This window comes from Macrosteles quadrilineatus, unplaced genomic scaffold, assembly GCF_028750875.1.
Source record: "Macrosteles quadrilineatus isolate MER2022 unplaced genomic scaffold, UCM_ALF_1.0 Scaffold_36__1_contigs__length_1205136, whole genome shotgun sequence".
Classification (NCBI taxonomy): domain Eukaryota; kingdom Metazoa; phylum Arthropoda; class Insecta; order Hemiptera; family Cicadellidae; genus Macrosteles; species Macrosteles quadrilineatus.
The window spans coordinates 1,172,044-1,199,256 of NW_026542629.1; the positions used below are offsets into that span (position 1 = coordinate 1,172,044).

At 37.8% G+C, this 27,213-nt stretch overlaps 1 protein-coding gene across 1 annotated transcript in view; it reads left to right on the forward strand.

Moving 5' to 3' along the window:
- Positions 1-23,560, forward strand: part of LOC129005832 (uncharacterized) — a 95,200-nt gene extending 71,640 nt beyond the window's left edge. The window contains exons 2-3 of the mRNA XM_054434844.1: positions 15,215-15,400; positions 23,474-23,560. Of these exons, the coding sequence (XP_054290819.1) occupies positions 15,215-15,400; positions 23,474-23,560 (273 nt within the window). The remainder of the gene's footprint in view (positions 1-15,214; positions 15,401-23,473) is intronic.
- The last annotated feature ends 3,653 nt before the right edge of the window (positions 23,561-27,213 follow it).

Consider the following 27,213-nt stretch of genomic DNA (forward strand, 5'->3'; position numbering starts at 1 on the left):
GAATAGTAATCCAGCCGACCCCTCAACAGTGGCTCCTACTCGGTTACAATAAAACTAAACTAATATTTCTAAATGTTCTACCTTTATGTAGTTAAATCGCAATCGTAAATATAAAACTATGATCGCAATATAATAGGTACTCTATCCACTGGAAATCCAAACTTGATGCCATTAGAGAAAACCTAATTGTGTCCCGTGTTGATATCTTAACATAAACCACATTACTGTATTGTGTTAAGCGTTCTAAGTTGTTCCATATACAGTATATTATTTGAATTGTATGTGCTATGCTATACTAAAGTACTGATAATGCCTAATCTGTTTACCTATGCGTCCCACATAACTACTAGTAGACACTGCATGTTGCACCAGTGCAGCAAAGTGCATCACATTGCATTGCAGATCTTGCTGCTGCACTGTTTACCTAAATGTAGGAGAATAATACTCCGTATTGCTCACTGTTTATGAAAGGAAAACACAACTTTTTTAACGATTTGTTTTTATTTCAATTTTGGAACTATGACCAATTATTATAATATATTGAAATCATTCTTATTAGTAAATAATTTAAAACTTAAGTTTCAAGCCTTTTAATCTAATTTAAATTCGACATTAAATTAATATTTCGTACAAAATGTCGATTTAAGATAATTAGTTTTCTCTTTATTTATACTGTACACCCTCTAGATTCTTACCCCTACAGAATAAACCATTCCACTCGCAGGACTGCCCACGTGTGTTGGTGTGTGTAACATCTTCAAACGCTCCATCCACTAAATTTCCTGAGATATTGAATTCCCCCTGTAACCCTACAGAAATTGCTCCTTTTCTTTGATCCGCTTTGCTGTATATCTTTCGAATGTTTTCGTTTTATTTCTTGCGTCGTCCGTCCTGAGAATTTCTAGGACATAACAATAACAATCTAGATTTTTCAAAGACAAAGTTTTATCATATAATACATTTCTATGAACACATCCCTTATTCTTCTGATTGGTTTTGAATGTCTTTTAATTATGAGTCAGTTTTTGGCCAATGTTCATCTATTTATGCATTCACTTGCAGTTTTTAATTCTAAATACAGTACAACAATCTTGATTTATGATCTTGAAACTCCAAGCTCGTATGCCACTGCAGTCACTCACAATTCTTCAGCTTCCCTAAGGCCCCGGCCACACGAGGCGAATTTAAGCCGCGCGGCTTATCTTCGCGCGAAGTTAAGCCGCGCGAAGTGCCTGGCCACACGGGGCGGATGAACCGCTTCCTGTTGGGTTTTCCCAGTATCAGTACTCTATTAAAACATAGTTCGGTTCACTCTTTTTAGTCATGGGTGAAACACTTAAATGTTAGTTTGTGCATTAAAAGCGTGTGGTGATCTGGAACGTTAACATAAATCATTGGGTCCATCCCTTCATAACGGAAAAACAATTGTTTGTGTTCCAAACCTTTTACGAGCACATGCGAAACCATAGTTCGGAGTTCATATGTATCAAACATTGTTTGAACACCACACAACCGGTAAAAAATACACAAAACAAACTCAAAAACCACTGGAAATGTCCGAAGAATATCTCCAATAAGCGCGGCTGCCGCGCGGTCGAACCGTATCGTGTGGCCACTCTCATAAGACTACATGTGTCATCCCCTCCAACGCGGCTTAACTTCGCGCGGTCGGGGGACGACATGTTGCGGCTCAACCGCACATGCGGCTAAACTTCGCCTCGTGTGGCCACTCTCATTTGATTCAATGTGTTGTCGAAGCCCTTAACTTCGCGCGGCTTAACTTCGCGCGGTTAAACCGCCTCGTGTGGCCGGGGCCTAACTTTCCATGGCTGCCAGACACAATGTTGATGTTCTATGTCTGTATATCCGCTCACTTCTGCTACATTATTCATTTAGTCACTTCCGCCTCCTTTGACGTCATAACACTCGTACGCTGTCCCCGCCCCCGCCAGCTAATAATATTAAAACACATATTTTGCTTTCTAAAGATTTGCCGACTGATCCTCGAACATAGCGTCGCTGATTAGGTGAATCTGTTTTACTTTGTTCAAATTTTATGTTCTGTCAATGCTTTATCCCAGGTAATCGACTGAAGGTAGCTATCAGTGTATTAACAAGATTTAGTCCTTCTTATCGTAAACTGGATACGCTAGGTTAAACTGTTTCTAAATTATCTATACATACATGTCTGTGATAAAAGTTAGTATGTTACATTTGGTTAAAATAGTTTTATCTGAATATTTACTATCATTAAGTTTATAATATTTTGAGTTAAATATTTTGTTTACAATGCTCAACCTTAGAAACATAGTTTTTAATAAAGGTTTTAAGTTTGGCAAGTCTTGCACTCTTCACCTGATGGACTGTGAAGCACAGGAGTAGGCGGTTTACTGTACATATTGCACTTTGCACGCATGAATAATCTGCTGCCCAAGTATGTATGTTGACACGGCGATGCTGCTCCGTCCCTCATTAACGTCAAGTGAAATTGTTAAAAGCCCGATAAATAGCATTTAAAGTGATTTAATGTAGAGTATTGGCCGGAGCCCAGTAGGAGCAGCGCCAACGTTTGGCCCTTTGAGACGATGAGTTACGTGTAGTGGTGTAGTGTAGTCTAGTGACCTGAACAGTGAACAGTGACCACTGGTCCGCACTGTGTGTGTGTGTGTGTGGGTGATGTGGTCGAGGTGTACGATATGATATCGTGTACAATGTCTAAAATAGCACTCATACAATATTCGTCGGCCAAAACACATGACATCAGAGTGAATTGATTACACTTGTAGAAAGATTTATCTCTCAATTAATGGCCTTAGTCTATTTACTGTTTCAATTTACTGTAGTCCTAATACATTTCATTAGTAATTGTAGTAATGGATGTACTATCGATTATTTGACGATTGGACCCAGATTGTCCACATTCAACAGTCAGTTTTTGCATCACAAAAGTACTTGGTGAAAGAAAGTCAAACTTTGTAAGTCGTAAATTTAACTTGCAGATAAGAGCGAGTATTGCTTCGAGTTCTCAGTAAGAAGGATTACAATTACCCTTACTGTTTTATGTCGTTGTTGTTCACTTTGAATTACTCTAATGAAATACGTTATTGGTTTTTCCGTCATATTGGAAGATATGCCATTTAGGGATTTATAAACGGTAACATATTCTTTTCAGATTAAAAATGTTTTGTTCGGAATACCTACATTGAAATGTAGCTATTTAAATAGGAAATAAATCTGACAATTTTTAGGGAATATTTTAGTAGAAATCCAACCAGGTAAATGGAAACTCTCTTAGTCTGCAGGTTTGCTGCAGCTGGGGCATTTCAGTTTAAAATGGTTTCGCTTCTTGGACCTTATAGAATGTACTGTACCTTGAGTATAGCATATTATGTATAAAAAGAAAGAAAACACAATTTTTAACCATTTGAAATATAACTTTACCTGTATCCCACAGCTTTAAACTGACAGGCAATTGAAATATTTTATACGTGCATAATTTTACTACCTAAGACTTCAAAACTTAAAACCAAGACAAGATAATAATCCTGATAAAGTTGGGAAACGTTAAAACATGAGACCAGTCCCAGCGATCATCCACCACCAGCGTGCAGCAGCTCGAGCTACCAGAGAAGAGACACTGCACAACGTGATGCGACAATACTGCAGTAGTGGAAATTAAAAGTGTACAGTTGAACGTTTAAGATGTTTGGTTATTAACTTTAAACCCATCTCCCAACTTGTGTATACGATGTAAAAATACAATGGGATTTTATTTTTTAATCATATAATATGAGCTCGCGGCGTATTTTTATTTCCATCGCGATCTGGATGCTGTCAGTGATTTAATGATGTCGCGAGGGCACATAGAGTGTCCCTGTTCTGTAGCAGATCCCTGATCCCCAGACCAGATACAACAGCAAGTGATGTGTTCAGTAGAACGCACGTTGTTGTTTTCGCTTACGCACGTCGCACGAGACTTGGCAACTAGACTGCAACTCTGCTTGGCTCGTTGCCCGCACTGCGTTATTGGCTGATCTTTACCGCGAAAATGACATAATAACGGACGTTAACCATCCCTTTATTTAATATTCATAAACAGAGGTGATTCCATAAAACATTACAGAAATTACCTTTTGACAATCACGGTGCACGATATGTCCTAGATATTACAAGTTTCTGCGAGGAAAGTAGGCCCCTACTATCAAGCCCACACTACAAAATAACAACGACAATCAAAGTGGGTCCTCGCGTTGCGACACGACAGTTTCACTTTTTGAGACACAAATTTTTGGTTGTGCAACCCCCCCCCCCCCCCCTCCGCTATTACACAGGCACCTGTCCGGAATCTGGACTCCTCCCTACTGAACGATCGCCCTTCTCACTCCATGACATTTGAACATTGTCATTGATCATGAGCAATAATTGCGAAATCGGGACGGAAAATAATAATTCTAAGGAACTAATCCGCCGCAGTTGTCTTTTATTTTTTGTATTGTTTGTAGCAATGGGGTTTTTACGATTTTTGTTGCTCGTATGAGTTTAGAGTTTATCTTATTATAGCATGTTGTCGATTACTCTGCACGGTATAACGTATCTGCACGAGCACGAGTCAGGTCAGGTAAACACTAGATGGAAACACTCGCTATTTACTCTATTTGTCCTCCTTTAGCCTCCACTCAGTTTGTTTATACACTAGTCTGCTTTTAAACACAGTTTACTTCCAGACCCTTTAACGCTGTGGTAAACACCAGCGAATGTTGTAAACAGCTACAGACGAGCTTACATTAGAACATCCAGCATTAATGGATTCGACCCACCTTTTACCTTAGTAGCTCGATAAGTGGTGTTGTGTTCATACTATCTACGTATTTATTGTAAAGTCTATCGTATTCTCTTCTGTATTAACCGCATATACGAGATACAAGTTTTATGTTTTCTTTTACCAAACCATGTAAGAATCACATAAGAATGGACCTAAGTTTGCCTCAAATAAAAATTTAAGTTCACTCATTTAAGCGAAGAAAACAATACAATATTGTATATATTGGATTCCATGTACAATTAAAAGTGCGGAATGGTTTGCAGTCATATACGTAAGATAAATAACTTTCATGAGTTAAATATTATTATAGTATATAACATATTTTACTCTGTGAGAAGGAGATTTCTCAACTTTGGCAAACGTGCTATTGAGAGAAGCAGTGGAGCTAAGAGCAGCTCACTTCAACAGTTTGAATAATGTATAGCGCGAAGCTGCTGGGATTTGAGCCCTTGTGCCTGTCGCACTGCGTCCTCTTCACTGTTAAAGTGTTGTAGTCTTTCAAGTTAAGGCAACTGATGCATCAAAACAATACCCACGCAATTACCATTTAAAATCCCGACATTCTTTTGTAAACACCCTGTATATTGTCAGCTGATTGATGTCTCGGAAAACCTCAGCTGTTGAGTGGAGTGGATTTCTTCCCATGAAACCGCCTACTTTTGGGAACTGAGTAATCGAATATTTGTAGTCTTACCCATAGATTTTTCAAATGAGTCTTCATCTTTAACTTGTGCATGCTAGTGGCGTTATGTCCTGCTGACTATACTTGGCCCTCCTTCATGTCTTATCATCAGTCGACCTTCACGCACATCCTTCATTAATGTGCTAAACAGCATTCAGTATTCCTTCTAGACCTTGCGTGTACACTCTTCGTGTGCTAAATTAAGTGTTAAAGGCGACAGCTCAAGGATATAGTTTCATATTGTTTTGATTCAAAGATGTGTTCAATGTTGCTTTAAATCGAGACAAATGAAAAATGAGGTTTTTGTATTTAGAAAGTCAATTTAGTTTTGGTCAGCTACCTACTCAGGTTTAAAGGGTTATAAGTAAACAATCGATATGCTCGTATGTAGTATTAAAGTAAAGTACCACACGATTCCAAATATCGTCAACAAACTATAAATAGGAAGTTATTGTGCATACATATATGGAAATTAACAATTCAAAACAAAAGTAAAATATTTTAAATCTTTTAGCATTAATTTATTTAGCTCAAATTAAATTGTTAAAAATCAAAGTGTCGTGATCGCTCCACAATCAGTTACATGTCGGCTTAGAGGTGAAAATATCAAGCTGTAATAATACTTATGTGAATGCGATGACAAAACAATCGGTCAAACGCAGTGAGGTCAGCACTCAGCACTCAGCTTGTCGCAAAACAACACAAACGTGTGATTTCCCCGAGGAAATGACAGCGTAGTTCGCCGATTCACCGCCAGGACACCACTTCTTTCCCAGATCACGACGTGACATAACGAATTTACAAACGTACATTAGTTTAAGGTTATAGATGATTGTCTACGCAAAACTTACGATCTTTTGTTTTTCAGGTATGTTGAGCTGTCGAGTTTCTGTTACGTAAGTTATTAGAGTCAAGGTATATGCGTTTTCATCAAGTAATTGGATTCAAGACACAATATACAACCATGAAATATACTGATGCCACATAAAATACTCTTTGCTATGGTACATTTAACCAGAATTTACTTAATATTTGTCTCCGAATCGATTGTAAAATGTACGTTCTTTGTGAATACAATCAATTTCAATTGAGTTTAAACTTTTATCACCGTACTGCGTACTGCATTCATTGTTAATTAACGTGATTTAATAGGCCTAAATATAATAAAAGGTTTTGCCATTCCTGTGGTGTCGTGCCATCCTGGGTAAGTGGCATCTCGCCTTGATTCAATTACAGTGATACAACAAAGGATGCCATAAGACCTATGAAATTAGCTGTCATATTATCCATTTTGAAAATATAACATTCGAATGTTTATTATCTCGAAAATAAGAAGCTTTATAAACAATCTCTAAACAATAAAAACGTCTTAAAATAATGGTTGTAAGAAAAAGCATGAAGTAAGGTGTGTTCCATCATACATTTTATAGTTGGGCGCCATATTGGAAAATGTGTGCAATCCCTCAACCGATTATTTGTGATAAATATGTTTAATGGATTAAATTGCTTTTGTATTTATATCTAATAATAAACCCTAACTCTTTTTTGCCTTAGCACTATGCGCTACAAATAGACATTCTACTTTATTAGGCTGCATATAAAATACATCGCGAGGATACATAGTTTAATGCTAAAAGAAATCAGCTAGAATATTTTTATTCGCTTATATTTTTTAAATCCAAACGTCCTTTTATGAACAACATATAGTAATAGATCATGGATGTTGTGTTTTGAAAATGCTACGATCCAAATCATTGCAGTACCTTTGTTACTTAACAATTTATTGTGAAAAGTATCTTGGAAAGTAATATTTGAAGTGTTGAATTTCGCTGATGAAATAGACTTTGTATTGGTCCGCTTGTAAAGTAAGCCCTAAATAACGAGCTTTAAATCCCCTTTGTGTTCGGCTTATGTGAATCAGTTTGGAATGCCTGACTTTAACTGGGTGGTGTTCTTTAGTAATTCACTCTCTTGAGTATTACCCGAGTGGTAGATGTGGACGTATTGATGTAGAATCAAATCATGAGTTCGCTCTCCACTTGATAACACAACCTATGACGCGACTGACTGTTCTCATGTTGTCTACAACCTGTGCGCACTGACTGTGCAATTTGTACGCAAGGTAATTGAATGCATTGGTAATTTAGACATAGTTATTTGACAGTATAAATGTATGTTTATTCACTGAGTTCATAATATAAATCGTCTATATAAATTTTTCTAGGATAGTAAAACCAAAGATAAAACATAATGTAAAACTGTGTAAGCTCAGCATTTTGGTGAAAAGTTTAGTTTATTAGGAACAAGAATATTTTGTCCCAAATACTTGTACGAAATAAAGTTTTATATTGGACGGTTTTAGGGATTTGTACAATCATCGACTACTCATATGTTTCTTTGACTTTGTTTGGTTAGGGAAAACAAATAATACATGAGTTGAAAATGTAAACATTAATGTTGTCAATTATACAAAGAAACTTAGATTTTTTAGTTACTGAATATATATGTGTTTACTTTACATTACGGAATATAATAATTAAAAGTGTCAATTTTTAAACTTGGATTCGTGTTAGAAGATCGTTTTAAATAAGTGTTTGCATAAAATAATGCAGGCTTACACCTATATAGTAAATATATTTTTTTTTAGTATCCAGTCAAACGTGGCTACAGAATCTACGTTACATGCTGTGACGAGATGTAACTAAGATCAATGTGTGCGAATCAGTTTATCGTCGTTAGTAGTATACTGTATGTATGTACACGAGTGTAGACTGTACACTGTACAGGTATAAAACAACATAGACGTAAGACCTATCGGTTTCTGATATAAATGGTCTGTTGATAAGTGACAAAATGTATCGCAAACGTTGCTTAGGTCTACCGGGTCTTGTGGTGGAGGAAGTAATTTCATATATTGGAGAGAGGAACTGGTCAATAGAGCCACCCCAGGGACCCTATATGACCATTCTCCTTTGTTGTTAGCTGCCCTCCAGCATTTTCTTATAAGTTATTGGGAATATTTGATCTGCGTATTGCAATGACTAATCATTAATTTTTTAAGTATTATTATTATTGTTGTGGTGCCAAACATTGCATATTTTTTATAATTACATTATTTGAATTATAATATTACTACTACGTAACTAAATAATACTACAACTGATATAATATCAGAATATTACGACGCCAACACCTATTCTTATTTTTAGACACAGGGCGAGGGATGAGTGAATGGTCGAGACAATCAAGCTTGGTACATTATTATTATTATTTCTTTGTCATGAGAGCCGAAGCCCCCTGACTACATACCCGGTACCTATCGTGAGACATACCCGGGCCCCATGATGTAGGCCGAAGCTTACGCATCAACCTTTAGCACATCATGGGCGGATGACTTAAGGTCATCAGGCTCGCCGGCTGCCGAAGCAGACCCTTCGGAAAGAGGGTTGCCCCTCAATCCTAACCAGGGATTCCGGCTGCTTGTTTAAGCGTCACTCCACCTGGGTTCCACCAGGTACAAAGCCCTAGAGGACCATAATGGAGCGCCCCGACGCATTTAGTGCAAGCAACACTCGGGACCTATCTAATCCCTGACAGGCAGAACCCGCCATCATAGCCAGAAGGAAGGGGACCGTCAGCACGCTGACGGGGGAACCCCAACCTCCCATTTACACCACTACCCGATCGAGGCCTTACCCAGTTTCTGGGAAACCAGAGATAACCAGAGCGATAGATCCCCAGATACCCCTGGCGGGCTCGGACCCAGCACCCGATCTACTTCGTTTGCCCGTCAGACCCAACATCACTGCCAGGCCATCAGGGTTTCCCATAAGGAGGCAGGTATAGAAGTGGGACCCACCCGGATGAACCTATCCACCAGAGGTGGCGACACCCTTGACTCAATTGAGGTTCCGGGAAGAACCCCCCACACTCAAGATAACCATACCGTCCGTGCTCAGAGACAGGGATTGGTTTGCATAAGTGCCTACAAACCGTTACCCTCACACTGCGGAAAGTTACGTTTCCCTTGAGTGTCCCCGTGAGCTACGGGTACTTGCCCGTTTTCACCTCCAGGAAAGGCTACTTCCAAAATCGAGGATTTGCCACACTGAATGCTGGTCGCACACAACAAGCAGGCCGAAACCCAAAACTGGCTTGCACTTTGTCGTATTTCAAGCTTGGTACAGACTGAGATCAGTTTGTTGTTCAGCCAGGGACATTTTCGATCAAGGACCGTTAACATAACTTGTTTTGACTCAAATTTCAACGGTGCCAAGGAAACCTGAGTATATAAGTTTCCAAACGATTGTACAATCAGAGCGAGCTCACGCGCCATTGGTCGATGTAACACGGTGGTGAGCGATTATGGATCGTCATTGGCTGTCTGTCGTTACACATACAACATCGTTTTACAACAATATATAGCAATCGTATTGCTTTGTGTTTTAATTAAGGCAAAAGAAAATCGTTGTCTATACCAATTGGTTTAGTGTACAATGTAAAACAAATCACTTTATAATGTAATTAATTTACGTTATTTCTTATAAGTTAGTTCGTAGTTAGCTTTAACGACGACTTCACATTTCACAACATTGCTTTAAATCTTAAAAGATACGAAAGAAGTTAACTAATGTGACCTATGTAGATGTAATTCATCGCATTTGTTGTTGATTCTAATTTTATGGTTGAACCGGTTTAATCCATTTTCATTAATCAGACAAACAAAATCTAATAAAGGAAGTAATTACGTATTTAGAATACTTGTTGGAGGATATCTTTGGAGTAAACTGTCCATTTGGGAAAACCTCAATGGTTCTTTTATGTCACTTCCCAAGATTATTTCTTTTGTGTTGTGAAATTGAGACTGGAGTAAAATTAATTACATTTCGTTTTCAGTTTATTAACCCTCTGACTTTGTTTCTTTTTATTGTTTATCCTAAAAGACGACAAATTATTTTTACGTTTCGTTGCGTTTTTCTTGTTCAAAACTTGTTTAAATAAATAGTTAGACAAATTATGTATTTCTTTTTTCTATTTCGATGACGTGTCACCCCTTGTTAACTAAATGATAATGCCCATTTACAAGAATGTACTGTATTTAAAAAGCAGGCTCAGAATTATTTCTTTGGCCCTACACTTTTTACCTTTACTATTAACACAGCAGTCAGTATCCAATATTCAATGTTTTTGCCTTGGGCGAAACCTCTACTATCACTCCTGTTCATAAATTTACTGTATTTTGATTAATTCTCCGAAGCCATGTCACACGAGTAACATGAGGTTAGGTTGAGTGACTAGTTCCTTACTTATCTTACTTATCTGTCCTAGCTCTATAAACAAAACAGTGGGGATGAATGAGTGATAAAAGATAGCTTTATGATCATGCAAGAGACACATTAATGTAAGCCAACCAGAAAACAAGTCTAGATAAGATTCAAACTTTTTGTCAACGAGGCGATACTTCAAGAAGTTTGAAACGAAATGTGCTTAGATTTTCAGAACATGTTATATGCAAAGCATCTTCTATAATTTGATTGCAAATTGTCCATTCATTCAGTATATTGGAACCGGTGTTACTGTAATATATAACGATCTTAAGAAGGCATTATTTTTGTGGTATTGATTTTAAGTTGGTACTTGGTGGATAAGTATAGGCTAAGTTGGTACACATTACGGGGCTGTGTACATTGCCTCGTGAACCAGACGCTATTTTTTGTATTATTTTATGTGATGCTCATAACTTAACCCTACTGTATACAACGTTGTTTCCACGTCGTACTTCGTTCAGTATTTTTACTCATTTTGAAATTATTTGAAGATTAAGAGAAGATAAATATCAGCCAACAACTTCACTTGCATTGACTGTAGTTTACACTAGTTCATAAGCCCTCGTACCCAGTGAACAATGTCGGTCGTGTAACGTTGTGAGAGGGTGTGGTATTTGGGCGCGAGGCGTTAACTGCATCATTTGCATTTACTATCGCCGCTGCCATTGAATGATAACAGTTACCAACTCTCTGCCAAGTTCATAGCTTCGGTTCATCAAATATCAAAATAAATATGTTATTTTCTTTGAATTCTTCGTCATGCTTAATAAAGTTGAAACGTTTATCAGGTCTCGCTAACGTCACACTTTATTTAATCGTTAATAACTATTCATAACATTGAACTTATCCGTAAAGCAGCGCCGCGCCGTGTGCTGTTGTGGCGACTGCTCCTCATGTTCAAGTACTTGCACCACTTGCGTCAATCGCTTGCTTCCTCACCGACGCTATTATCCAATCAGCAGCAATCACGATTGATGTGACCAATCAGGGAGACGGCTGACAGATCAGTATCCGGTGCCTCCACCCTCACCACATGGCTCTTACCTGCTGTTGTGTTGTGTCATATGTAATATCAGTAGGTACATTACTAATGTACTGTATTATTGTTTCGGCTGTTCAAAGTAGTTGTTAAACATGAAAGGAGATCGACTGTTACTTGCACAGTCAGTAAATTCTACTTTATAAAATTAAGTGAACACAATTGAGCGACAATCGCACACTCTGCAATTTAGCATCATCAATTAGCATCATCATTTCAGCATTATATAAACCAGGCACGAGACTTAACAATACAGTAGGATAAGAAGTACTCTTTATCTGTTCAAATTAAATTACAATATTAATTATTACAATGTCCTAATATAGTAATCGATTATTTTCCGCGTGGTGACACTGAACCTTGTCAGTTAGCTCTCTTGTTGGTCGTTAGGTACTACTGGACGTGTAATACCAGATTAGTCACAGTTGTCTGTAGAGTACCCAGCTTGCCACAGTGTCTGCGTGTCTGATCAGTTTACAGCTCCTGGACCCCGATATGGTGGACAGCTTAAACGTGGTTTAACATAGATTTGAGGAAAAATATGTATAATCTTCTAATAATTTCGGCAAGAGGTACACCGCTTGAGGACTTGATATTAGTCTGTGGCATGCGATGGTGGATTATCTGGATGGTTCAATGTGTTTTTAAATATACGTGGGTTAGAATAAAGAAACGGCAACACAAATTTGACGTTTAAAACTTTATAAACAGGTAATTTACCGCACAAAGCATTGATAAATGTCAGGTAACGCGAACCATCTCGTCGGTGGATGGCAATTTTCAAGGGCATGTGTTCAACTGATATCAATTTATCAATCTGTGTATTCATAAAAATAACACGGCTACTGCGAAATCCTTCAAAAACATACCCATGCTACCTCGGGTTTATTGGGTTTCCCTGTAAATTTCATCCCAAACGATCCAGTACTTAACGTTAATGAAGTAATAGACGCAAACACAATTCCATACTTCCCTACCTATAGTATTAGTAGGGCTCCCTAAAAGTTTAATTTATCTACTTTTATTCGCACATGGAAACATATTTCTCCAGACATTTAAATAATGCTATGCGATATTGATCATTGTTATAGGCCAACCAATATGGGGAAGAGTGTTAATTCACAACCCAATGTTTCGTGGGCGCACATGAAAAGAGCCCAAAAACTCAGGCAGACGCTTGAAAAGCGCCCGGACCTCCAAGGTCCCTCCCAGGACGGTGCGAAAAGAGCCCGGGCTCTTCCTAGAACTTTCACAACGAGTCTTCAAAGGAGAAAGAACCAATAACACAATTGAAATACATGAATTTATTTACAATATTAAAAGATACACTGTTAACACTATTCGTGCTGTCGACATGTTTGAACATAAAAGTTGCATTTATTTCAATGTTAAGCAATTGCGGGAATTCCCGTCATCAGCACCCAACGTGTTAAAAGATACATTATTAAAATATAGATTATTAAAAGATATTTACATTACTAAAAGATATAGTCTGTTTACCTAACCTAACCTAAACTAAACTAACCTAACCTAACCTAACCTAACCTAACCCAACCAAACACAACACAATTGCAGAACACGAGTTAGCGTCCTCCTCCTCAGGTACCTGTGGAGACCCGGGCTCTTTCCATGCTTAAGATTAGTGAACCTTTTTGGGGATTAAAATTTCGGACTCTTTTCATGTGCTCCGTGTTTCGTGGTGATGATAACCCCCCCCCCTCCCCTCCACAACACAGTAAGGAGCCAGGTGTACGCACATGTTATAACGCTCCCGTGGGCCCTCGCTTACTTTTTGTCATGAAATAACACGTTCAATCTTTCAACATGTTGTTCATCATCAGCGTTTCGTTTTCAGTCCGCCATAAGATCGTACTTGCTTTTAAGTTAAATTGAGAAAATTTTTGTAACAAAATTACACCTATTTTCACAGACTTGCTTTTGTCTATCCGTGTATGAATCTCCTGTTTGTGCTAGTGATTTCCCACCAACGTTCCCCACGAACACTGGAATTTGTGTCTTTTGTATACGCCATACTTGTTGCTAAGAACTACAAATACTACTCAGAACTGATCTTATTTATATAAGTGTTATATCTTAATTAACAATGAGTCGCAACAATACCATAATAATACATTTGTATTATACAAAATGAGCCAAAACTTCAAACGTTCACCCCGTCGTTACGCAAAAATACTAGACTGTGTCAGTTCAAATTTACCATAGGAACAGTGTACACTCTATTTCAGTGATTGTCATTGTCTTTTAGCCGATTAACAATTTTGTTTAGGGTTCCGTCCCAGACTATGAAAAATAGGCGTAGCGCATTTGAACTAGTTATAAGTGTCAAAACTTAGTACATCTTCTATTATATGTAAATAAATATTTTCTCACGATCTTGTAGTTTAATCCGCTGGGTCAAAATATGTAGACTTGTCAAAGATTATATTACACAAAGTCACATAACAACATAAGATTATATAACATATTATAAAGTATACTACTACAGTATTGAGATTCCAATCTCAATAGTGTACGTGGTACTTGAAGATCGGCAATATAATTTGATGTTTCTGTATCTCGCTCATTACCAATTGATGTTCGTACATCCCCTACCCTGGAAAACGCAGTAATGCCTTAGCAAATATTACTAGAGATATACACTTAAACATTATAACAAAGTGAATAGAATAAAAATATCAAGAAAACAAAACGAGTCCGGAGTACCTGTGTGAATTAGTCCTTTAGGCCCACCAGGGACATTATCTCTGTGCTACACCCACATTCGCAGTACTCGAGACCGACAACAATACAGTCAGGGTCCGGGCCTTGTATTGCAATGAACTGTAGTGTATCATTACCACACTTGCCATTACCACCAAAACCACAATTATCTCAGGTGTAATGTTTCCTACGTGTCTCGTGTAGGTTTCAATGGGTTTCCTCCATTGCGACACTCGTACTGACCTTTGTTACTCTGTTTGTCAGACTGGGGAACGGGTTTCGCGTTAATTAAGTACTATATGGTTGTATATTAAAACATATACTCCCAATACTCCCTTAACTTAACAGAAATGGTTTACGGTTTCTGATTAGATCCTAGCGTTCTAGGATGCGAAATAAGGAAACAAACAAAGTATGCGAAATATGGCATACCCGTAGTGTAAACTTTTCTTACAAGACAAGGTCTCGGATCCTTGGATGACGATGTTATCCTCTGCAGTATTTTACTTGTTGCTGATTTCTGCCTTTTGGTCCTCTTCTGACAAGAGAATGCCCTAAATATCTAGATGTTAAGGTACATATATATGTTACCTGTTGTAGCTGACTCTTGTCTCTTGTTGCAGCATATGGTGCAGACAGGCATGACGCCGTCGCCGTACGCCACACAGTTCGCCCAGAACGGCGAGGCTGCTGGTCCTCTGAAGGCGGCGGAAGCTGGTAAAGAAGCTCCCGTAGTGCCTGGACCACCCTTCTCCCCGCCACCTGCCACTCTACCTCTCAACGGCATCGAACAACCCTCCGTAACAATTGTAAGTAACTTCAGCCTATTATGTATTATCAACCTATTTATTGTCGTGCTTGTGTGTGTTCTCCAGTATACGTCAGTCAGCTCAGTTAAAAAAAATATTAGGTAACATTTAGAACCGTTACAATCACAGGGTGTCCACATTGTGGAAAGTCAGGGATAGTCATGGAAAGTCATGGAAAAAAATTCTGGTCATTGAAAGTCATGGAAATGGCAAAAAGTCATGGAAATCCCCAATGATGGGTGGATTTGAAGGGACTTTTTAATACTCTAGGCAGCTGTAACCCTGAATATTGTAGCATTTTTCAGAATGTTTCGCAAATGTACGACAATTAAATTTATAAAAGTTGAATTAGTTTATGAGTTTTGTGTTTCTATTAGTTCATTGTTGTACCTATTGTACTTCATTGTTATCTGTTAATACATATTTCAGTATTTTCTGTGAAAAAACCTATCCAGGCAGTAATATTCGTGTGTGCATGTTATATTATAATGTTCGAGTAAAGTTAGTGAGTCATGGAAATCATTGATAAATGGTCATGGATAGTCATGGAAATTAATGACAAATTTTCTGTGGACACCCTGAATCAAAACCACAAAACTTAAAATATTTTTTTGAAAATATTAGTTAAAATTAACTGAGTATTTATTGCAATCATAATTATATTACACAAAACATTAACAGGGGATAATGTTCTGTGAGGATAATGTGGCTTAGGGGCCATGGAAAATTAATTTATCCCTTAAATAAAATACAAAATAGATATTTTCTGGTGAAAATGAAAACATAACGTTGCATGAACTGTCCGTTTTAAGTCATCCATAGTAAAATGCGTTATTGTACCTTACTCTTATGATGTAAAACATCTCAATCAAACTACGGTCGGTCTTCTGATTACTTTAAACCCTTATCTCACAACTTCTGTTCGAATCTATGTTTTTAAGAATTAATTGCCTCATTTGTTATTTCCTTGAGATAGCTTTATCAACATTTAATCGGCACATTTTAAATGGAAATGTAATTTACACGATATGCCACTGCCATCATAACGTTTGGACGATCCAAAACGCCTCAAAGTATTGCTTATCTTTCATTCATTGGCTCATTTAGTTTTGCTTGCTTAATTCGGTCGTGATTCCACCTCTCTGCTGGATAGTTGTGATAGTTCATCTGCAGAGTTGGTTTGAGGAGCAATGCCGAAGTAGAGATATAGTCCTGCCTAGCTAGGTTGGTTCTGCATTGATCCCAGGTTTATCAAGTGGGCCATCTCTACATTTGCTTGTGGCTGATTCTTGTTATACTTTCGTCTGTTTTATATCTAAACCATAGTCTATATTTCTTAAAACGCTCCCCTATTTATAATAACGCAACAGTTATTAAAGCTACTTCAGTATTGAACAGCATTGTTTTACAAGGGATTCCTATTGAAATTAGTCGATCATTAAGATTGCTCGATTGTGTTTTTAGACCAGTTTAAATTTTAATGCATTACACACTTGCTAAAAATTCCCAGCAATAGACAAATCTACGATTCCCTTATTTGTACATACGAGGCCTAACCATATGCAATCCTCTACAATACTGGACATTCTATAAAAGAACAAAACTTGGTTGCCTGTGCTGGATGATTCGATTTTCATTTTTCCCATTGTTCAACATAGGGTCGGTATCCATTCAATTTGCTGTGATAGACTAGTAAAGTTCCCTTGTGTCGTCTATGTTATCCTCAGCACAGTTGCTTATACCTGATTGATGATTGGCCTTGAGTGTTGAGTGACCGGTCCACAGTGACTGGTCCAAGGCTTGTGATGTTGCTTCACATATAACGTAATGGTAATGTAATGTATGTATCCAGCGGCAAGGCCGACAGGTGGTCTCATACCTGGGGCATCTCACATTCTCCTGTAGATAGATGCTGCAATGCCGTGTTGACTACCTCATTCATTGAATACTCGAATAATGCATAGTCCTTGACACAATTATCTAAGATATACTCACCAATCGTCAATGATAAAACTAAACACTTGCTAAAACATAACACACATACAAAAAAAAAAACATGTGAGTTAATTTTTTATGGGCTGAACTTTGGATCGACTACAGTAGTTGATAATGCCAACGACGTGGCGAAACATATCCTTACCTCCGCATGCAATAATCTGTAGTTGATCGACGGTGGTGAATCATTTCTGTTCCATTACCTGCAGCTGAGGGGCTATCCCAGGCAGTTAAATCACATCTTTCATGTATACCAGGACGGGTATTATTTAAGGTTGGCTTTGAATGTCGTTATACTGTAGAGTAGACTCTTTATAAAATTGATTGCATTTTAAACGTGAATCTTAATATAGCCATACATAGCAATATAGCCTTATTGGACTATCCAATCGAAACACTTATACAGTAATAAATTTGGTGTTAAAAGATTTTTTTAGAACCGCATTAAAATTGTCTAAAATAAAGTAATCACGTTTTGGGCGCTTTGATTTTGTTGTTCTCTTTTACAACAAATATTTGTATGAGTCAACTTCAGGGTTTCCAATTTTTAAAAGTCAATTTAAAGCTGTGCATTTCGTATCCAGGTCGACCTAGCTCTGACGCCAGTAGTCTGGAAAGTTGGCGACAAAATTTGCTCTCCTGGAAAAGTTTGAAGAGTTTTTATGAACGTTGTGCTGATTCCGAGTTGCAACGATAGCGCAACTTGTGCTTTCAATATCGCTACAATCGACCGTTATGCTAACTTTATTATATCGATCTGATATGCGGGGTTTCTTTTCAAACTACCAGTACTATTTTCAGTCTATCCTGAGTCTTCTTCTTCTTATAACGAACAAATATAAGTTTAACTAACATTTGTATTCATGTTAAACTATAGTATCCAATAGCCATTGGTTAAACTTTTAAAATTGGAAATGTAATTTGATAACATAAATTTCATGTTTTTATTACGAGTAAAATTGTATTTCTGACATAAGTTCAAATTGTGAAATTTAATTAAAACTGTAATTAAAATTAGTGAAATCAATAGAATGATATTTGAAGAGTTTGCTACCAATTTAAAACTTGAATAGCTTGATGTTATTTTCATATTGTTTTCACTGTACTCTAAAGTATCTAACTATTTCCACGTAAAATAACATATCTCAACATTTACCTTGCCTTTATCTACAATTCAGATTTGGTGTGTCCAATTTGCTTGGCACGATGAATATATTCCAACCTCGGCCTGAAAATAAATCGTTCATCACGAAAGTATATCAAATGAATCAAAAGTAGGTTAGGACATGTGGACAACTTGTTCGTTGGTAGATGGTAAAAGTACGCCCAAACGCCCCAAACCTCGCCGCTTGTGAAATACAACTTCGCACCATGTAATTCTCGCGGTGCGTGATACGTGCTCGGTGCTTGGCCTTAGCTGGCTTTCGTGTTACCTAACAAATCATAGTAAAGCTCCACATAGAAGTCAAGATGGCCGACCACTAGACTAGCTAGATAACGTACGTTGAGATATACTTGTGTTTACGACGATGCTTTCTTTTGTGTTTGATCGTCAGTGGTCACATTTATGTCATTGAACGAAACAAAATATTCATCTGTAAGCACAGTACGAAAATAGAGTAATCATTAAAAATGGTTTACCATCGATATTTTCAGAAGTATGAAGACAGCAATGATGTCCATTTGATATAGTTTACAATATCCTTGTGTAAATTACATTTTGCTTTAAACCGCATAACGAAAGTGCAGCCCCTTTGTGAAACTAGATTCAATTTCAAATTAATTTCTTTTTGAATGCGATTATTATGAAAGCCTTAATTGCATTCTGCCAGGTATTTAGACGCAGTTAAAATCTATTATTTTGAGAGTACTCATGTGATAATCGATTGGTTACCAAACTTCCTATCGGCTGTTGTTGATGTAGAATTATTGTTTTAAATGCTAGAATGCAGCATTACAATATTAGTATTATCAACATTTACGCCTTGTACAGCTGTCATACAAGTCGATATTATTATTTAAATTGTCATATTTTATCGTGAAAGGCACATCTGAGCCCAGAAGTTGGGACTCGTATTACTGCATACCTATCTATCTAAGAGGACCTTGAAACGTATTGGACATTTATTTTATCTTCGGCCAACGACAGGACAAGGAAAATCAATGGAAAGTTATATCCAACTTTTAATAACGGAGAGTTTGCCAATTAAACTGTTACTCGTTAAATATTTACGGAAAGAATTGCTGGCTCATATCCTAACGTTATTAACTTTGAACTTCCTCGAGCAAACTAGCATTTTATGCATCAATATTCAGATTATTAATAATTGTGAAATAAACTGTTTAAGGGGATGGACATGGAAATTTCCTCGGAGTCAATTTTAATATTTTTCTGATTAAAATTTACTTATTTATTGTAACTTTGCAAGAAAATCTTTAACATAAAACATGATAATTATGTTGTATTCCACATAGCTTGAATAATACAGGGTGTTCATTTGAAAACTTTCCATATCTGTTGTGTGCAAAGGTAAGGCTTTTAACACTTGTTTGTTCTCATTTCCCCCTAATTTGGACATGCCAAATCCAATAAAATTATTTTCAATTTTGAAAAATGCCCCAAAAGGGCCCAATTTGGGGGGTAGGGGTGCTTTTTGAGAAATTTTCAAATGTAAACATGGGTTGTGTGATACATCAATTTAAAGCTCTAATCACCCCGATCATTTTGGTGCAAAAAAAGTTTAATTATCTTTAACCGTATTTACAGGGTGGGTCAAAACGTTTTAAAAAAGGACTTTGAAGTTAAGTACCGTATTACCCTAACTACTGAACGGAACAGCGCCAAATTTCTTTCCAAGCTTATTCTTGAGCTACTCTTTAAGATAACTTGTAGTAAGGGCATTTTCCAAGTTATTTTCTAATTTTTAAAAAATCTCAAATTTTAAGAATAAAAGAAAGCTGAAAACTCAAAATTCTTAAATAGCAAGGTATAACAAATTTCATACCACGTGAAAGGTCCTTTTTTAACAAACATTTTATGTATTTAAGTTTTCTTTCTATCTCTTACCGTTTAAAAATTGCAGTAGAAAAACATAATTTTCTGTGGTAAAATTGCAACTAGTTTTCTAATAAAACAGCCAAAATTCGTCTCTAGACACATTAAATGGTGCAATAACTGAAGGAAACAATTCATAACACTGAATAGGATTCATAACAAATTGATCGACTACTTTTACGTGTGTCAGAATTCATCTTGGACCCCTCATCCTGTTCTTTTCTCATTGGTAACTGAGCCAGTTTCAGAAAACTTCCTAACTAAATCATTTACAGCCATATGACTCAAGGTTATACCTGGATATCTATTGTTAAACACTTTGCAGTTATCCTGGAACACTTTTGTTATGACCAATAAGTAAAATAAAGTATATTTTTTTAAGTTTACACCATATTTGATTAGGTACTACAGGAAATGGTACTTTTGAAATTAGTACTACCATTGACTAGTCAATGGTACTACAGAAAGCGGCCCACGCTTGGGTTTTTCTCATCAGCTATAAAACTTGTTTCTCACAAAGTAAAACGTAATGACTTGTTTGCCTATCTGCCTTAAAATAATTATGAATTGTTTCCTTCAGTTATTGCACCATTTAATGTGTCTAGAGACGAATTTTGGCTGTTTTATTAGAAAACTAGTTGCAATTTTACCACAGAAAATTATGTTTTTCTACTGCAATTTTTAAACGGTAAGAGATAGAAAGAAAACTTAAATACATAAAATGTTTGTTAAAAAAGGACCTTTCACGTGGTATGAAATTTGTTATACCTTGCTATTTAAGAATTTTGAGTTTTCAGCTTTCTTTTATTCTTAAAATTTGAGATTTTTTAAAAATTAGAAAATAACTTGGAAAATGCCCTTACTACAAGTCATCTTAAAGAGTAGCTCAAGAATAAGCTTGGAAAGAAATTTGGCGCTGTTCCGTTCAGTAGTTAGGGTAATACGGTACTTAACTTCAAAGTCCTTTTTTAAAACGTTTTGACCCACCCTGTAAATACGGTTAAAGATAATTAAACTTTTTTTGCACCAAAATGATCGGGGTGATTAGAGCTTTAAATTGATGTATCACACAACCCATGTTTACATTTGAAAATTTCTCAAAAAGCACCCCTACCCCCCAAAATGGGCCCTTTTGGGGCATTTTTCAAAATTGAAAATAATTTTATTGGATTTGGCATGTCCAAATTAGGGGGAAATGAGAACAAACAAGTGTTAAAAGCCTTACCTTTGCACACAACAGATATGGAAAGTTTTCAAATGAACACCCTGTATATATGAGTAGCCTAAATTGTATGTTTCAATGCCGCCTTTGTCGGCGAGGTGATCTGAGGACAATGTATCGTTAAAGTATTTTGTCACATACGCAAGCTTGACCAGTGACCGATTTGTTTTGTTTTTATTTTATTTTTATGTCCCAGGAGGCCAAAAACACTATTTAAAATATTTATTTATGTGTAACAGTGTCCGTTAAAGCGATAACTCGAGTAGTTTTTGTACGATTGTGACTACATTTGACATAATGTGCGGGGCTGTCGTGTATACACTTGGATGAGTTCGCGAACCAGCAGGTCTGGGTTATATGATCGGCGTGTTATGGGGGGTTTGAAAATCAAAAACATGGGGGTTTCCAATTTTTACAGTTTGAAGTGTTAAAGGTGGGGGCGTAACGGGGAAAAGGGAACAAAAAACTGTTCATTTAAAATCTCCGTGTTATTTTTATGGAGTAAAAGTAAACAGTTGTAGTTTTCTTGTTTATGGATATATTTTGATATAATTTGACCGATATCTCATACCATACTGTTAAAATTATTCTTAAAACAATGTTCATTCCCTGTAGCAGCAAACCCAAGTTCCCGTTAATTGTTATGATATTAAGGTCTATTTACTATACAGATTAGAAACATATTTCGTGACTAATTTTAATTTACGGAACATCGGGACCTTTTTAAAAAATTAAGAAATTTTCTTTCCATTAATATAATGTTTATCAGTATTTGTTCACTTGTGAGGTCAATGCATTTATTATAATCTGTTGAATCATAAACACCATGTATTTTTGTCAAAACCCGTTCAGAGAAATGGAAAGTCACTTTTAGGTCTGGAGGTTTACTGCGACGACGGGGGTATAGTATTTTATCATCAAATAATAATCAGATTGAAGGGATAGTAGGCCTAGGATCGAGGTGCTGAGTGCTGACTAGTGGAAACTGATAATGAAATCCCGCGATACACCTCCACCCCGGAAGTGAGTGAGTGGAGGTGTATCGCTGGCCTCGGGTTGTGTGGGAGTTGTACAGTATACTGTATACTGTATAGTGTATAGTGTATAGTGTGTATTGTACCGTAGGGTGTAACAATCAGTCCTGGGAACAGCACAATGCCGCGCCACGCCGCGATCCCTTTGTTACAGTAAATTGTTATTTGAACCGAAACAGGGACAGGATTCCGAATCTGAGATTTTATTTGGTACGGTCTGCAGCTTTATCATCAATATACTGTACTTCCATTCTCATCCGGTCCTGTAAATGAAACATCCGAACGTTCCATCTGTATCCGTGTTTAAATGTTGTTGTTTTGTTACTGCCACACAGACATTATAACAGAAACGTTATGAATCATAACATATTATCATAATACACAAATGAATCTGGCCCGAATATTTTACTAATAACTAATATCTGGTTTGGAAGTTTTGGACAGTTCTGTTGCATTGAAATAAAAAAATGTGTTTACTTTTGGGCCACTGGCATAATTTGTTTTTGTTTATTAAACATACCGCCTGTTCTGTGTACTGCCAGGTTACAGCTTGGTCTTGGCAGGATATTTATGAAGAAAATTTCAAACCATAAAATTAAAGCCGCGTGAGTCCTCAGGATCGTTTAGTTTGTTTTGCCCGTAGCAGCCTACTATGCAATAATGTATGAGCCACATCAGTTCTATTGTTCTAATGTTTTAACTGAACGTTTACAACCCCGTTTGAGGTTATTTTTCCAATTTACTTATCTCCCCGTTGTCTGTTTCAGAAGGAACAGAGACCACCATTTACCGAGACAGTTACAGTAAGTACACTACTTCTTATCTGTTTGCATCGTATATTTATTCATTTGTAAAAATAATATGTTTTATATGGAGATTTCATAAACTCTTGCATTTATGTCTATCATATATCATTAGTGTTACGCTGTTTTACAAATACTTTAAACCTAATATAAAACTAATCGGTCGTGAAGAAATGACAAGTCGACACATACAAACAACCCGTAATGGTATACACAAACGGGGACGGGGAGATATCGTCCATTGTTGCGGGCTTAACGGGTTCTTTACATTAAAAACATGGCGATTTTATAATAACTATTTATTTACACTAATTATTCTATATTTACATATATTAGAATTACCTAACACCTAACTAACCCTATCTAACCTAGCTAAAGCCTATTCTTATTTACAATGATTCTACTTACAGCTAACCTTTACAGGATTTATCACTTCTGTTACAACACTGTCACTACACTGTCACTAGAGTCACTACACTGTTACTCTCACTGTCACTACACTGTCACTGCCACTAGCACTAGCACTGGTCACTAACACCGACGGGCACTTGCTGCGACGATTCTCGGAAGGCTCAACTCAACTCAACTGAACTGCCGTGTGCCGGAAGACGGTCCCTTATATAAGTTTGCCGTGGAACATTCTGGAGACCCCTGGTAGCCTAGACAAAGGTGTTTACGCCGTAGAAGTGTAGAAGGTTCTAGGGCCCCTATTGAGGTAGTACGTTGACATGGGTCTATTGTCTATCAGTGGTGCGCTAGGAGAAACCCGTGTAAACAAACAACCCTTTTGAGACGGCGCCTGGCTATTGTTGCGCGGGGCTCCTGACTTGTAACACTACCCCCTCCTTAAGACTGTTCTGCCCCAGAACAGATTTCTCTCGAAGCTTGAGATCTTCTGGACCAATATCTCCGGTCCCCCACGGGTTGAATACGCAGACCACAATGTCGATGCCAGTGTCCTCGAAAAGTTCCTGCACCATATTTCTTACAGTCTTCCATTCCAGTCCGTCGTAACCACATCCCAGTCTTGGAATGGCAAGCTTTTTGATTCCAATCCGAAGAAGCTTGTCTCGCAGGTCTCGCAGGCTTTTCTTCAACGATTCGTAGGAGGGCTTCTGGCTTGACGCTTCCTTCGTAACGAGGTAGAACAAATGCTGTCCATTGCGCTTCAGGTGAAGAGTGGTGCCAATGGCGGGTCTCTGACGCTCAAGATCTTCAGTCCCTCCAAACTTTTTCCTGAAGACTGTGGCTATACCTCGCGACGCTCTCAGGTCTTCTGCTACGCAGTGGGCCAAGGCATAATCCACTGGCAAGGTGAAGAGGTCCTTATATAACAGTTTCAATTCCGCCTTTCCACGTTTCTCGGGCACGACGTCTCTTGGTTCGGTTGAGATGTTGCGAACCTGTTGTTCATCTTGTTGGCCGTGATCTCCTTTGTAGGGTGCAAGCCTGTTGAAATGGACTATTTTGGGTTTGCCATTTGGTCGCTTCTTAATCCGGTAGATGACGTCATTTAGACGGGAAATAACTTCATAGGGTCCTTCCCAAGAGTTCTGGAGATTTGGCGAATATCCACGACGCCTTCGGGGATTGTGTAGCCACACGAGGTCTCCAGGTCTGAACCCTCCTTTCTCGGCCTTCACGTCGTACCTCTCCCTCATCCTGTCACTTCCTCCAGATATGATGCGACGGACTTTCTCGTCCATCATCTTCCCGTTCTTTGACAAGGGAGCCACATCCTGCCACGATGGTCTTCCTTTATTATCCATCTTCCACTGCATAATGTGCCTTAGTTCTGGGTCCCCCTTCTGGTCCTCTGAAAGCTTCTTCTTGTCCTTTTTGTCGTTAATGACGGTCGCACGACGCACCGATGCGCTATAGTCTTCCTTGCGCGCACAATGATTGCCGCTGTCTCCACATTGTCTTCTGAAGAGTACATCCACCTTCTTATGGCTCGGCCCAGTGCGATGATTTGACCCGAAGTCATACTCCTGCTTCGATCCTGGAGGGGTTGAATGAGGTTTACTCCGGGGACGCCCCATCTCTCCGCAGTTCCAACAGCGTTCCTGCTGGTGACGATTTTTGAGTGCCTCCAGAACTCTCTCTACCAGGTCCTCGATGACCAGTGGAGTTGTAGGTTCTGCGTCTGCCACACGGACTCGAGCCTGACCTCCCACCGACTGCCATACAGCCTCGAACTCCAGTGCCTGTGTCAGTGCGTCACTCAGTGTTTTTGGTCTGGCGAGCTTCACTGCCTGTTGAGTCTCAGGTTCACGTAGTCCGTCTAGGAAATTATCCACTGCCAAGCTCTCGTAGACATCATCCGTGACCGAAGGATAGGCGTTTCTCACCAGGCGAGCAATGTCGGCTTCAAACTCCTGGAGTGACTCACTGGGCTTCTGGATCCGGTTCCGCAGTTGTGATCGGTAGAGCTGGTCCATATGTCGATGTCCAAAGCGCATGTCCAATCTCCTTACTAATTCTGCGAAGTTCTTCCGCTCCGCCATTGACATAGCATGCAGAACAGCTAATGCATCACCCCGTAGTGCAAGACACAGTGTCGAAGCTTTTGTCTCCTCAGTCCATCCATGGACCATAGCCGCTGTCTCGAATAGAAGCATGTAGTCCTCCCAGGGAGTCTTGCCATCGAAGTGAGGAACGATGTTCTGAGGGGCAACGGCAGCAATGGTGGGCGCTGGCTTGGAGATCGTTTCTAGGGCGTTATCCTGCTGAAGTTCGCCAGTGCTAGCCGATGACGCAGGTGTGAAGCTCCCCGATGTAGCCATTTCCTGCCTAAGCTTAACTAACCTATCTTCTAGATTTTTTTCTATACAATTAAATTTCTCATCTATTTCATTCATCCTACTTTCTAAATCATCAACTTTGCTAGAATACTCATCTAACTTGTTTAGCATTTTCGATTCTACATTTGACATTTTTGTTTCAATATTAGCTTCAAGGTTTTCTAACGCTTTACTAGTTTCTGACATTTTTGACTCTAATGTTTTGCTATTTTCTAACATTTTTGACTCTAATGTTTTGCTGTTTTCTGACATTTTTGACTCTAATGTTTTGCTGTTTTCTGACATTTTTGCCTCAATATTAGCTTCTAGGTTTTCTAAAGTTTTACTATTTTCTGACATTTTTGACTCTAAGTTTTTAAGCATTTTATTGAAATCAGATGTTTCAAATAAAACGTTATCTAGGTCTTCACCTGCATCAATTAAAGCTTGTTTAAGGCGTGCCTGAAGGGCTGATTTAGTTCCACTAGTATCTAGATCTCGTTCTTCTAATTCTCTCCTAAGATCAGCTACTTTTAATTCATCAAGTTTTACACCTTTGAAAGCCATTTTTATGCAAAACAATTACAATAATTTTACAATAAATGATTTTATTCTTTGTAAACAAATTTACGACACAAATTACTAATATGTAACAAAGACCTTGAATCTTACTAATATCTAACAAAATCCTTAATTCTTTTTTTACAAATAAAATCGCCAAAATAATGCCGCTTTCTGACACCAATTGTTGCGGGCTTAACGGGTTCTTTACATTAAAAACTTGGCGATTTTATAATAACTATTTATTTACACTAATTATTCTATATTTACATATATTAGAATTACCTAACACCTAACTAACCCTATCTAACCTAGCTAAAGCCTATTCTTATTTACAATGATTCTACTTACAGCTAACCT